At 54.4% G+C, this 14986-nt stretch overlaps 1 protein-coding gene across 1 annotated transcript in view; it reads left to right on the forward strand.

The window, feature by feature from the left end:
- Positions 1-14380, forward strand: part of LOC144941188 (phospholipid phosphatase 3-like) — a 33465-nt gene extending 19085 nt beyond the window's left edge. Inside the window, exons 2-6 of the mRNA XM_078867763.1 lie at positions 4449-4603; positions 8914-9194; positions 10102-10159; positions 11347-11523; positions 13388-14380. Coding sequence (XP_078723889.1) covers positions 4449-4603; positions 8914-9194; positions 10102-10159; positions 11347-11523; positions 13388-13603 — 887 coding nt within the window. The 3' untranslated portion in view covers positions 13604-14380. The remainder of the gene's footprint in view (positions 1-4448; positions 4604-8913; positions 9195-10101; positions 10160-11346; positions 11524-13387) is intronic.
- The last annotated feature ends 606 nt before the right edge of the window (positions 14381-14986 follow it).

The following is a 14986-nucleotide window of genomic DNA, read 5'->3' on the forward strand; positions in this document are numbered from 1 at the left end:
TGCATGGATGATGCAGGGCAGCAACCGGACGATTGGGCTGTCGTCACCTGAAGTGGTTGCTGTTTGAACCGGCAACTCGCTCCAATGCCTGCCTGAAGGTGGACACTGGGCGATGCGACATCACCTCCTGTACGCCGTCGCTATGGCACATAAAAGTTGCTGGGGGGCATGGGCACCACGGTGGCGAGATGTTAACTTCCTCGCTAGGTATGCAGGAGGTGGTGGGTTCGATCCCAACCCTGATGCCTGTATGTTTGGAGTTTGCGTGCCTCTCTCCCTGTGGTTGCGTTTACAGTATTTGTCTGCGATAAATTTCCACATGATAAGCCACTTCGTTGAGCTATGATTTGTGGCCAGGTCTCTTCTGAAAAAGAGCTTTATAGCTCAGTGGGCCTTACCTGGTAAAAGAAAAAATTGTTAAAGAAAATACAGTATATTACAGCAGTCGGCGCCAATTGAGTCACAGTAAAGCGGTAATTGGCAGATGCTAAATAAATGTTTGCCACCGGGAGAACATACGGCGATGCCGCCGCTGTGCCCCGTGCTGCCACGATGTCACCGTACGGCCCTTCCTGCCGAGGCACGAGAGCTGTCGCGTGCGTGTCTCGCTGTGTTTAGTAAAGGCGCAAATGAGATCGCGTGGCGCGTTGTGGTGTCAATTTACCACTGCAACTTTTACTCTCTCATAATTGCAAGTCTTTTACACCTCGTGTGCGGCACGTATCAGACCAATACTTACGCATGCAAGAAAGGAGACGCAAGCTCAATAAAACCCTTCCAACACATATTCAAGAGGGCACTCTGCACAAGCGCTGGCTTCTCGAGAGCCCTGCGAGTGTTCGTCCTGCGTGGAAATGTCTGTAAACGAGAACACGAGCCGAGTCAATGTGATGGAGGCTTGACGATGCTGCACGGTGTCAGGTGATTGGCACGCCTGCTGTGAGGCTAGTGGCACGCCTGGTGTCAGGTCAGTAGTCGGGTCGTACTCGTATGAGGTCACTCTCACACCTCCCTTCAGGTCCGTGTCACAATTGCCGCCGGGCTAATGGCACACCTGGTGTCACGTCAGCGTTCATATTGTCAGATCATTGTGACACCTGGTGTCATACCAATAATACTGGCGGCGGGTCAGACATACCTGGTATCCAGTCATGAGTACTGGCCTCAGGTCAGTGGCACGCAGTGGCACACTGGCTGCCTTGCTGTCTGGCCAACGGCAGTTTGAATTCAGAAGCGCGCGTGACAACGATCAGGGCTTGGCGTGCCGCATCGCTGAGGCATTCTCACCGCATTTCATAACAGATGGAAATGTTGCGTCACAGAGCGCAACCCCCCTGTTGCCTCGTACAACGTGTGTCGGGGGCCTGAGTCTCCACACCGAGCCAGGCCCACCGAGGGCCTGCGTTTCAGGTGCCCCCTTGACTCCCTCTGGATTATCACACTTCCTGGTTGTTCATGATACGTTAATGTCAGCCAAGCCAGAGAGATGCCTGCACAGCATCTTTAATGTTTTAACATTGTGCAGAGTTTGAACACGATTACGGCATGCCCAGCTTCTAGGTGTGATGCTGAACCAGCAAAGCAGCTCATGAAAGTTCGTGAATATGCGCCCTGGGGATGTCCCGTGGAGTCTCAAACCAGGGCTGTTCCCCGACGATGTATCCCTCTGTGATGTATCTCTCTGTGATGTATCTTTGCTGTAGACGATGCTGTAGATGATTTAGACGATGTAGATGATGCTGTAGACGATGTAGATGATGCTGTAGACGATGTAGAGATGTAGATGGTGTAGATGATGTAGACTATGCTGTAGATGATGTATCTCCCTGCTGTAGTTGTGCAATGCAAGAGATAAGATGTGAGTGAAGTGGTTGCCCAATGCAGAAAGTTCGGTGGTGCCAATTCCGGTTGCTAATTGTTGTGCAAAAAAACATTCAGCCCATTCTAGAACTGGTCATTTTGGGCCACGTGTGTGCCACGTGCCTGTTCCTGCATACGCATGGAGAGCGGTAGCGCAATGGTTCGTGCACTTGGCTATGAACCCAGCGACCCGAGTGAGATTCCCGCTCACGACCAATAACAGTGGAGAATATTTGAATCAGTCATGGGCCTCCCCGAGGTCGACTCAGGGCCTCAAGTAAGTATCTGGTGCGGTGTGTAAACATCGTCGCTAGGGAGACAAAAGTGGCCGGGTGCGGTGCTGGCCACCCATCCCCTCGAGTGCTGTGATGGCCTTCATCGGCGCTCGCTAACAGCACTTGCCCCAAACGTCTATTAAGGCTATACGGGGGACCTTTGTCTTTGTGGGTGAAGCTTGGCATAATTATGATCACATTGCGCAACAAACCTGGCGATCTGGGTTTGATTCCTGGCCATAGGTAGGAGGAGTGGCGATTATCTGAACCGGTTCTGGGCCTCCCCTATGTCGACTCAGTGTTTAATGAGTACTGTATTGTGCCTGTTGTGGTGTGTAAGTATTGGCACTGGGGAGACAAAAGCGGCTTGGTGTGATACGAGCCACATCACCCCCTTGTGTGCTGTGTCGGCCTTGCTAGGTGAATGCTATCAGCAACTGACAGTCTACAGAGGCTCTAGGGATGATCTGCGTGTGTGTGAGTGGCAATGGCTTGTGGGCCTTGTTTCAGTGCAGTCGTGGCGCGATGGATTTACATTCTCAGCTATTCACAGTGGGGTATGTGGTGTTATATCAGGCTGCCCCGGTCCTCCACAAGGTTGACAATCCTTATACAAACTACACGGTGCGGTGTGTCGACACAGTGCTGGAGAGACAAAGGCGGCCGGACAGCACTAATCATGCCACCCCGTTGTGTGCTGCGCTCGTGATCAGCGCTTGCCCCTACAAGCCCATATTCCATGGGAACAAGTGCAACAACAGCTTGACGTGTGCGTGCGTGTGCGTGTGTTTGAAGCACATGTTCCCGCAATTCACTTCTCGACGACGGTGGCCACATGGGTCATCGCGTGCTGATTGCTGCGCGCTTTGTCGTGGCGCCAACTTTTTTCAGAATTCTACCACATGATGGCACGCTCCCCTGCCATAATACGAAGCACACATGACTCACGAACAACCCTTAATGTCCCCTGCAGCTTCTCTCCTTTCCCTCCTGGGAACATGACTCAGCCACACCCCGTGCTCTCTCTCCCCCTGCCTTCTTGCTGCCTTCCCTGCCTCCATACAATCCCCACCATCCTCCGCTCTCTCCCTCCACGACTGTCAAGAATAAAGAGTCTGCATTCTACAAGACCAGGGGCGTTATTAGGTGGCACGCTCCAGAAATGTACGACAACAGCTAAGTGGGCAACGTGGCGGGTGTGGATGGAGGTGGCGGATATTTTTGGGGAGCGACTGGGCACGGTGCTCATGACCCAGCACAATTCTCGCCTGCAGCCTCGACTCCACCCTGGCCCACTGCAGTGCGATCCATCTTCACCAATACCAGCGCCCGCCCTCTGCCATTCGTCTATATTTAGTTTCTGTCGATCGGAAGGCCATCTCATATATAGATCCTCATGACACATGCTGTATATTAAGCCTTTAATAATTCGCTCTATTTCTGAATCGACGAACTGCCTCGATTTGATTTGAAGCATGCGCTCTGAGCATAGCTATCGATTTGAGCTGATGAATCGATGAATATTTTACCCCTTATTTGTTGTACACTTTACTCATTCGTCCGTGTGTTACACTCTTCTTTTATCGGTGAATAGTAAATTACAAACGAATTTTTTATCTTATTGTGTAGCGGTTAGCACCCTGCACTACGAATCCAGTGACCCGGGTTCAATTCCAGCTCATGGCCAACGCCGGTGACGATTATCTGAACCGGTCCTGGGCCTCCCCTATGTCGACTCAGCCTCAAATGAGTACCTGGTGCGGTGTGTAAACATCACCACTGGGGAGACAAAGGCAGCCGGGCGTGGTGCTGGCCACCCACACCCCAAGTGTGCCGTGCCGGCCTCCATAGGTGCTCGCTAACGACACTTGCCCCAACGGTCTTTTGAGGTTATACGGGGGATCTTTGTATTTGTGTGCGTATTAGAATGCGTGGCATCTGATTAGAGTGTGTGGACGTGTGGAAGTGCGAGTCGTCTCATGCGGGCGACACGACAACGCCGAGATCTTGCCGAGTTAGTGGCGGCGTGTGCCCGGGTCTCATTCTCATCGTGCCCATCTTTACCTGCAGGAATCCACTCCCGTCCACACCTTCCCTCCTGTTGGCCGCCCTCCCCTCTCACCCCCTACCCACCATATCTCATTCTCTCCCATTTCTCTCCCTCTAAATCTGGCTCCGTCCACTTCCTGAAGCCTCATTCCTGAGATTAGGTGCTAGAAAGCAGCAGCAGGCAAACCTTGGTAATCAGTCTCCTTGATTTAACGATATCACATGTATTTTTCAATTTGTGTGCGTCTTCCCCACCCCTCCCAGCCTGGCTGCCTGTGATCATCCTCAACCAGCCGTACGTCTCTCCATTCCACCGGGGGTTCTACTGCGACGACGAGAGCATCCAGTACCCCTTAAAAGGGAGCACCATCACGCACCAGGTGCTCTACGCCGTGGGCGTCATCCTGCCGATGGCCTCGGTGAGTTCTGACGCCCAGATACCGGCCTCCCGCGTTAACTCGCAAACAAACAACAACAAGCAACGTCAACAATGGTCGCCATGCATCACGGCGCTATTTTTAGAGACAGTTTCTGATTGCCGCTTCAAAGGACCTATAAACGCGTAGGATTACAGGATCGTAGAGCACTCGCGCTGGTATAGCGGATGAGAATGGGACGCATTTCGTGAGTCGAGCGAGGGAGCGGCGGCGCAGCGGGTCGTGCACGGGCGCTTTGACCCCGGAGAACTGAAATAGAGTTCTGCCCGTGGCCCACGTGATTGCCGAATGATATCTGAACCTGTCCTGGGCTCTTGGTTGCTGTTGGTAGCTGCGTCAACGTTTTTTCATGAGCCCTCTCCACCAAAGGCGGTCTTCACAACACCGCTGAGCCCCGTCTTTCTGGCTGAACGGGAGCTGCCTCGGCACGTTGTAGCTGGGCTTGCGGGCGGAAAAACACAGCAGATGCACAGACACGCACACAGAGAGGCATGCGCACACAGACACGCGCACACAGAGACACGCGCACACAGAGGCACGTGCACACAGAGACACGCGCACACAGAGGCACGCACGCACAGAGATACGCGCACACAGAGAGACACGTGCACAGAGACACGCACGTGAGACTTGGTGTTTAGTGTTACACACTTGCTGCCGTTAGCGAGCGCCTTCAAAGCTTCTCACAGCAGACATGGGGATGATGTGGCCAGACATGTTCAGGTACCATTGTCTCCCCAGTGGTGATGTTGACACATTGTACCAAGGCCTCGTTTAAGGCGGATTTGACCCAGGTGAGGCCCTAGGCGGGTTCAGATACAATTTCCCTCTCGTGTTATTTATGGCTGCCAGGATTATTGCACATTGCACACATGTGCACATGGCCACGTGTGTACGCACGCACAAAGACCCCGCAGACTGCTGAGTAGCATTGTCCTGCTAGATGTTAGAGCCTTTAACTCCCTCACCTGACCTCACGCTCCATCTAAAAATAAACAGCTCTCATACTCTTTGGTTCTTGCGGTACAGTCACGTAGATAGAAAAAATAATAAAGATGTTTTCTAAACAATACGCGTTTACTAATTCAAGACTAAACTTAATTTGCAGCTTTCGTGACTGCAAGGAAGTGCCCTTTGTTTCTTTCGGTAAAGTCACGTGACTTTTCTGAAAGACCCAAAGAGTAATTCAAGACTCAAGATTTGAATTTCATTGACATGCGAATTTCTCCAGCCCCCACCCGTTCCTACACGCCACAAACCCTCCCCCCTCCCCCCCTGAACTCCTGCAGCCACGACTCTACAAACCCCCCTTGCCCCCCCTCCCGTGCCTATATAAAGCCACAACAGCAGATCATTCTTTCTCACCTGATGACGGACGCAAGACCGAAACGTCGTGTTCTTTTATTATTTTGTCTACCCACGTGACTTTACCGAAAGAACCAGAGAGTGGATTCCTGCAGTCACGAGAGCTTCACATCAAGATTGAGCTCTCATACTGAGCGTGCATGTGCATATACACACACACACACCTCTGCCTAACGTGACAGTAAAACTTGGTTTGTTTGAAAATTAACCTTTTAATAATAAATCACGTTTGTGGTTTAAAGGCCTGTAGTGATGACACTGCATTGACGGTGCATCAAACATTAACTTGCATGGCGGTGGCGTCACTAGAGTGCGATAGTGACACGCTTGACCATGAAATACAAGTAAATGTTCGTATGAATTCATCTTGACACGCGTCGGATGGCCCTGGACTCCTTGAACACGGTCAAAAACGTGTTGACAAACAACGCTTGGGGTCTTGGCGCTCGCTCGCAAGAGATGCCCTTTGCGGACTGCGACGTCACGGCTATTGGTGATATCTGTATGATAGGCGTGACGTAAATGTAACCGTGATGACAGTGATAATGGTCGTGGAAAATACATACCTCGACGATATTTATAACTTAACTTGAAGCTTTCGTGAGAAGTCCCCATTGCGGACAGAAGTATGCATTGCAAGGGACACCCGGGATGATGTAAAGTACGTCACGGTACAATCGTGAAATCAACAAAGACGAGAAATAAATATTTATCCCCGCAAAGAATGTAAATAACTTGTGCAACAAACAAACACATTCCCACGGGGGTGAAGGTTGTGCTGGTGCTCTTGATAAGTAAGGCATGTCATGATGCAACCGTTCATCAATTGACTTGGAGTCTTATGCTCGCGATGCATACATCAAGTTGCACGTGTGCAGGAAACTATGATTAATGTTACATGTAATTTGGTCACGTGACACCTGTTAAAATATAATTAGGTTCTCGAATTGCATTGCAACCCCGAATTGTGCAAGTTCATTGAATCAGGAAAATGTACGCGTGGGTGAACACTAAGCTTGGTGCGCTGTAGCTGACTATTCTATTCCTATATCCACACGGTAATTTCAGTGCGAGGTTACCAAAGCACTCCATGTGCCATGAGGCTAAAATTAAATACCATGTTCTATTCAAGGGTATATGATTGTGTGCTTAGAGTACTGCCAAAATATCAAACGTGAAAATTATCCTTCATTGTTAAAAGTGAACGTATCCCTTTACGTAAGTGACCCAGAGTCAAAGTTGTGTCCTGCTCTCATCTCCGGTGCGCAGAGCCGAGCCAGTTGGTGAAATTCCACATTCCTATGGCGGGGGAGAGTCTTTCCATAGGACAAGCACTGGTGACTTCCCCACAAAGTGGAAGGCCAGAGAGAGTCTCCAAGTGACACGCCCGTAGAGAGTGGTAACTCCCAATGTGGGGCACCTGCTTGTGAAAGAGATCACGAGTCACCTGGTTAAATAGTGACACTTCTCGGTGCAGATATGCACAACTGGTTGAGTGGCCTTTCTCTGCGCCGCACGCATCACCTCCCTGAACAAAGTTGGTCGTCTTCAAGTCGAGCGTGAGCTGGGCGGCTGTGTTCGTGGCAAGGGCCTCCTCCGCTCCGCTCCGTCTCGTGAGCCGCGACCCGCCGGGTGTGAATGGGGGTCTCTCCGTGGACCGTGACACCTCGCACGTGTTTGTTTTCGAAGCGTTGGTAGAAATAGGTGATGGCTCGCGAGCTCTGGGCGGTGTTGGGATGGGGAGTGAGCGGGCGAGCCGGCTCGCGAGCTCGCTCACGAACGATTGCCTGAGGGACTGGGCCACTGAGCATTCTTCGCGGGCTCACAGAGTCATCTTCTTTATTGAGCTTCACACTCGTCACGAACGTGACAGCTGCCCCCCCTCCCCGTGCCCCCTCGCAGTCCGATAATTATTGTTCTCTCCTCCTTTGCCATTTGCGGGAAGGCGGCGCCTCTAGTGGCCGCGTGCGTCCACGTGAATCAATTTGCACTGCACGCCACTTTCACGATTCGCCAACTCAACAAATCCTCACGTGTGCTTGGCGCACTCCTCCCCTTTGCCATTGGCACAAAGTGGCCACCGCCTCACATGTGCGGCCTGTGCAGTGCTTCTGTCGATCGACTCCTGCACGGGCGCCTCCCTCCACACACACGTGGGCTGTGGTTGTTTTGACCATACTTCACCACACTGCTAGGGGCAGGCTGATAAAGGAGGGGGGCATAGGCGCGGGGTCCTGTGTGTGTGTGTACTGGGACTGTGTGTGTGTATACTGTGTGTGTGTACACTGTGTGTATGTGTGCACTGGGACTGTGTGTGTGTGCACTAGGACTGTGTGTGTGTGTGTACACTGGCACTGCGTGTGTGTGTGCAGAGCCTAGCTAGACTTTCTGGCACCTGGGGCAAGGTGCCATGACACCGATGCAGCGCCGCCTTGCCACTATTTGAGCCGTGGGCCGGGCCGTGTTGCTTGCTGCGTTTTCAGAAGTTTGGCGACGCAACAGGTCGGCCGCCCCACCCCGGCCTTCCCCGTGATGAGCACGCGTCTCTTGCTCGAGGTCATGCCGGAGGAGAGAGGGAGGGTTAGGGGGCAAGGCTGATTGAGCAGTCTGTGAGAGGAGCGATGGAGGGGATGAAGAACGTGATGGTGAGACGGTAGGCATTAAGCGAGAGATTGGGGTGGGGGCGAGGCTTAGTGAAGGGACGGGATCGGTGGATCGTGGCACTGCAGCCCCCGCCGGCGGTGGACGGCGTTTAGATCGCACAATGAGTCTTGCGTTTATAATAATACATTATTGTTCAATTGCAGACTAGCGCATTATATAACTTGGCCGTCAATGCGGTGGCGGTGTAATCACGAGCGCGCGCCTCTGCACGCCTCTTTGCGCACCCGCGAGCTTCCCTCCCGTCGCCTTTGCGTCTGCCGCAGATGATCGTGGGGGAGTGCGTGGCCGTGCGCTACCTCAAGCACCGGCCGACGTCGTTCGTGCACAGCCCGTACGTGGTGGCCCTCTACCGCGCGCTGGGGCCCTTCCTGCTGGGCATGGCCGTGAGCCAGAGCTTCACCAACGTCGCCAAGTTCGCCATCGGCCGCCCGCGCCCGCACTTCTTGGCCGTGTGCCGCCCCGACCCCGCGCTGCTCAACTGCTCGGCCGGCTACATCACCGACAAGGTGTGCACCGGCGCCCCCGACGACGTCATCGCCGCACGGTGAGACCTCGGTGCGCTCGTGGACCGTGCGTGTGTGTGTGTGTGGCGTGTGTGTGTGGCGTGTGTGTGTGGCGTGTGTGTGTAGTGCGTGTGTGTGTGGCGTGTGTGTGTGGCGTGTGTGTGTGTACCGTATGTGTGTGTACTGTATGTGTGTCTGTGGCATGTATGTGTGCTGTGTGTACCGTGTTTGTGTGTGTGGCATGTGTGGGCCTGTGGGCGTGCGTTTGCGCCTGCGGGTGCCGCTGTGCTACGGGGCGTTTGGAGGCAGTCGCCCTCCGACAAGACCGGTAGGGTGGAGAAACAACGCTGATGACAACGAGCGGAGCGCCGGGCGGCTAAAACGCAGCGAGGTGGCGTAGTGGGGAGCACAGCTGCTGCTGCATTTGCCGGTTGTCATCTCAGTCGGTCAACCCGTGGCACCTGCTGGGTCTGTCCCGTGACCTCCTGCACCTAGCCTGGCACAGTAGGGGGGCAGAGCTGGTGGTGAATCTACCAGTCATCTCAGTCGGTCAACCCGTGGCACCTGCTGGGTCTGTCCCGTGACCTCCTGTCAGCAGCGAGCGTTCGACACTTCACGTGGCCTCAAAGTGCACCTGGCCTCGCACAAGCGCAGTGGTGATGTCACCGCCACTTAGTGGTGAATGACGGCTGTTGTTTTTGTTGTGTGTGTGTGTGTGCCTGTGTGTGTGCGCCCACACACGTTGAACTGGATATAATGTGAGGAGAGATGCTGTTCCCTAGGGGTGGCAATATCGATTCATAAGCTCACGATACATGCATTGAATTGCGAGCGTATACAAATCTTCAATCGAATCGCTGCCATGCAAACGCGAGAGTTGATCGATTCTCCATGGGGTGGGTGAACCTTTGCTGCCCCGCTCTTCACACGAGTTATTTCTCTTTGCAGGAAGTCGTTCTACTCCGGCCATGCCTCGTTCGCAATGTACACCTTGATGTACCTGGCGGTGAGTATCCCCCCCTCACCCCCCACGCACACAGAGCACCCTCGCTCCGGGGTTCATGTGGAGGCCGCTGACGCACTCCTTCTTCAGACACCTTGACAGCCACACGCCCAGAAATCCAGAGGCAAAGCGCTTGGGGCTCCCTCCCCTACTCGCTGTCACCATAATACCTCCCAGAATGAGAATCTTTTTTCTACTGAAGTCATCCGATGAGCTGTGATGCTATTTTTCGCAGATGTCCTGTGTAGCAGATGTGTCCCTCCCATCGCACATGGCCTTGTGCCACCTTCTCAGTCTTTGGATTCTTGGGCAGGAGTTCAGCTAGAGACAAGTTTGGCTCCTGCACCAGGGCAGTGTTTTAATGTTCGTTCTCCAAAACTGCTCTGAAATGAGGATTAGAAAAACATACTCCTCTACCAGAAGCCATTCCAGAAGTTATCTTTGTTTGAGGTGTCTGTGAAGAAGCAGATGATTGTGAAGGAGAGCTCAAGGAGACATTCACGTTAAATAAAACAACACTCTTGGGGGCTTCTCTTTGAAACCTCATCGGCCTTGCTCTGGTCACCGCATTCTACGTGCGTCTCACTCAGTTGTATTGTCACAGGGCTCATAATTTTGGGACCACAAAGTGTCATAAACTATGTAATATTGTGTGACATTCCACATATGATGTGTTCCACGTCACATTCCTTGCGGAACAATTGCCCGAGTGGCAAACTTAGAAAGTTATTCCCGGTGTAACAACATTCCCATGAATGGCATTCCAAGCATAGCAACGTTCACACTTTGTCGTCCTCGTGCCAGCCAGTCCTGCCAGTCGATCCTATGTGTGTCGCCTTCTCCTCGTCATTCTCTGTCATCCCCGCGCGTCTCAGTCTGTCACCCTCTGTGTTATTATCGGTACGTATCATCTCTTCTCTTTGTATAAACCTGTGCATCACGACCTCTGCGCCATTCTCGTGCGTGCGTTTGTGTCTCACCCCACGTGTTGTTCTCTCCGTGTCTTGTTCGAATGCCGTTCTCTCCGTGCGTTGTGCTCTCCATGTCATCGCCAGGTGTCATTCTCTCCGACGGTCCCGGCAAGTTATTCCCCGTGTCGCCCCCCTCTGTCGCCCCCCGCCCGTGTCTTTGTCTCACCGCCGTCCGTCGTCCCCGTGTCCCCCCGTGCGTCCCCGCGCGTGCGCCGTCAGCTCTACGTGGAGTCTCGCCTGCGCTGGCGCGGTGCCCGCATTCTGCGCCCCTTCGTGGAGTTCGTGCTGGTGCTCATGGCCGTGTACGTGGGGCTGTCGCGCGTCTCCGACTACAAGCACCACTGGAGCGACGTCCTCGTGGGCCTCCTGCAGGGAGCCGCCGTCGCCTTCGCCACCGTGAGCATCGCCCCCCGCCCCCCGCCCCCCTCGAGCCTCGGTTCGCACGCGTCGCCCCTTCGGTCGATCCGCTGCTGGATGATGGCAGGGGGCCTCGGGCACTCGTGCCGTTAGACGCGGATCGCCTGTCTTGCGGTCATCCGCGGCTCTTGAGGGCAAGTGATTCGGCGTCCGATACAAAACAAGCGGCGTTCTCCTGCACGGCTAAACAACCCCTCCTGGCGGACGACGGGTAGAGGCGACGTGACGGGGGTGGTGCGGTGCGTGACGCCTCCTGCTCGGGCTGTTTCCCGTTGACACAGGGTGGACTCTTGACCACCACTGGATGAGAGGGCCTCTCCGCACGACCATGCGGGTCGTGGCGATAATTTGACCGTACTTCACCACGCCGGCCAGTCCGTGTTGGCGAAGGTGGCTGGAGCGTGGACGTGGGAGGATGGAATGGCGGTCGAGCGAGCGGTTTTGCTGCGCCGCCGTCTGCTCCCCGCACCACGCGGCGTCGCGACGTGGCCGCCCGTGACCACCTGGCGTGCCTGGTGGGCACTCGCCCAAGCCCCGTCCAGGATCATTGTTCTGCTTAGCACCGATATGACAATGTGGGGTGTATTCTGGGTGCGTTTGTTCATGATCACGATTAACAAAGTGGTGTGATAAGTTAAAGGTCAAAAGAGCAGATTCGCATCTTGTGGAAACACACTCAATTGGAGATTTATTTCCCAAATGTGCAATCATTCATGTATATCACCATATCTTACTGCCATACTTCATATCGTACCACACTACGTTAAAAACAGAAAGCTTTCTTGGGAAACCGGAGTACCCAGAGAAAGCCCACGCCTGACCCACGCGTAACCCACGCGTGACCCACGCGTGACCCACGCGCGTGCGAGGGGCGTAACGCTCGATCCCCGTACAGATGTAAGTTAATCCACTTGCTCTGTTGCCATCCCACGTGCATGGAGTGTGAGATCCCCCACCAACGCTCGCGTGCAAAGTTCCGCATTGCAGGCGCGTTACGCCGGCGCCCGCCCGAATGAAGTGCATCTAACAATTATACAACGTTCACTTCGCTGGCCTCCAAATACGGAGCGAGTCTCAGCAATTAGCCCGCAGTCAAGCGGGGCACGCGCCTGCGTGTGAGAACGCACGATGGGAAATTACAGGAGTCAACAAAATCTCTCCTTCAGAGGAACTCTCCAGTGCGGCCACCTGGTGGCGCTCTCTGCTTGGATAAATGGGGCGTGTGTGTGTGCGTGTGTGTGTGTGTGCGTGTGTGTGTGCGTGCGTGTGTGCGTGCGTGCGTGTGTGTGTGCGTTCGTGTGTGTGCGTTCGTGTGTGTGCGTGTGTGTGTGCGTGTGTGTGTGTGCGTGGCCTCAAGGTGCACATGGCCTGGCACAAGCGTCGTGGTGACGTCACCGCCACTTAGTGGCGAATGGCGGTTGTTGTTGTTGTTGTGTGTGTGTGCGTGCTTGTGTGCGTGTGTGCATGTGTGTGTGTGTGTGCGCGTGTGTGTGTGTGCGTGTGCGTTGGGCTCTCGGAGCCGAGTGCAGCCCCTTGTTTCGCACTTTGTTTTTAAATCGGCTGTGAAGTTTTGTGCAGTCAGTTACTTCCTTTTCTGTGTCACCATCTCGGCAGGGCTACCGCGCCGTTAGAGAGCCCTGGCGACTTGGAAGCGGGGGGGGGGGTTAGTGGATCACACAGAGACAATCTCAAACAAGGCCAGCGAATCAATGAGTACTGTACACATATCAATCATTGCCGGCCAGTCGGCACGCACCTCTTGAGTGGGAGCTGTGCGACGTGCGTGTGTGTGTGCGTGTGTGTGTGCGACGTGCGTGTGACTCTGCCTGTGTTTGCCTGGCAGGCGTTGCTCGTCTCGGACCTCTTTGTGGACGGCTGGAAGCAGGGCAGGGTGCGGAGCGACGCCAGCGATGAAGTGGCGAGGGAAGACGAGGAATCGGCGCGCTCCGTTCCGCCCCTGGGCCCAGGCCTCGGGGCCGAATCGCGGCCTGGCTACGGCGTGTGTCGGCGACCGGCTCCCAGCGCACGCCTCGAGGAGGAGGAAGAGGAGGAAGAGTAGGGGGTGGGGGGCAGCAGCTGTGGGGTCACGCGATGGGGGGCACGGTTCTTACCCCCCGGCCGAGTCCACCAACTTTCTTCTGCCTCTACGTTTCCACGGTGGCCGGTTTGCTCGCCACTGCCTCACCGCAAACTTCACCGCTGCGCGAGGAGCTTGCTCGCAGCCTCTCCGTGCCGCAGTGACATTTTCCCGCAGGACTGGCACCGGTGAATGCACGGACGAGCTCGGAGTGGGCGCGGTCGCCACCTCCTTCGTCACCATCGCGGTCGTTGCCGTCCCTTGGGCACCGATCCTCGGGCATTCGTCGTAAATTTCAATCGTCGGCACCGTTTCATCAGCTTCGTCTTGGTCACTGCGTCTTGTTTTTAGTTTCTGAAGAAGCTGCCGTCACGTGGAGTCAAACGTCGGACACCGTGCCAAACAACATGGCGGTATGACCCGAAAACACAGCGGAGAGCTGGCATGCCATGGTTGTCACCTTATGTTCATCATCATCGTCCTGAGTACAAGATCATCACCATGGTCATAATTGATACTCCTCATCCTCACCATATTTGCTGTTTAAGCCACTAATTTCTTTTGTTACCACTGGAGCTGTAAAGTGCCGACCCTAAATCATAATAATAATAAATCACGAGGTATCGTTCCGCACGATGCCTCCGCGGGCGCTCCACGAGGCGGGCCGTGTGGCCGAGCGCTCCGATTGGCCGGTGGAGCGAGGAGCTGTCGTGGGGCCTCGTGTCCACTCCATCGGTCGCGGGGGCGGCCGGGGGTCACGGGAGGCGGGGGGTCACGGGAGGCGGGGGGTCACGGGAGGCGGGGGGTCTCGGGAGGCAGGGGGTCTCGGGAGGCGCGATGACCACTCTCGCGTGGGAGCGCGGCGGAGGCGGCCGCTGTCGGAGGAGTGGCCGTGAGTTTGACTCGGGGTCCCAGGAGGAACCACTGAATGTGCTCGCAGCCACTTCTGTGGGGGAGACGGCTACGCTGCTGTGTGTGCGTGTGCGCTTTGTGTGTCTGTGCAGAGACACAGTCCAAAAGTAAAAAAAATGTGATTCAAAAGTATGCCCCGACTCGAACATTTTACATTTTTATTCTACTCTAGTAACTAACCCTCTATTTATGTACTATCATGTAGTGTTATTGGCATGTCAAAATGTTAACATCTAATTAAGCCTAATGGTCTTGTATTACCATTGTATTAGCCAACAATCTCATTTTCAAGACGTTTTGACCGCCGCAATGTGTATATAAGCGAATCATGCGTATTATTGCTTCAGTCCCACGAATTTTAAAAAGGTAAATAAAATTGTCTCTACTCTCTCTCATTCCCTTGCTACCCACGTTACTCGGCACCCACCTCGCGTCACGAGCACCCGGCCAGCC

Source organism: Lampetra fluviatilis, chromosome 24 (genome assembly GCF_964198595.1).
Source record: "Lampetra fluviatilis chromosome 24, kcLamFluv1.1, whole genome shotgun sequence".
Classification (NCBI taxonomy): domain Eukaryota; kingdom Metazoa; phylum Chordata; class Hyperoartia; order Petromyzontiformes; family Petromyzontidae; genus Lampetra; species Lampetra fluviatilis.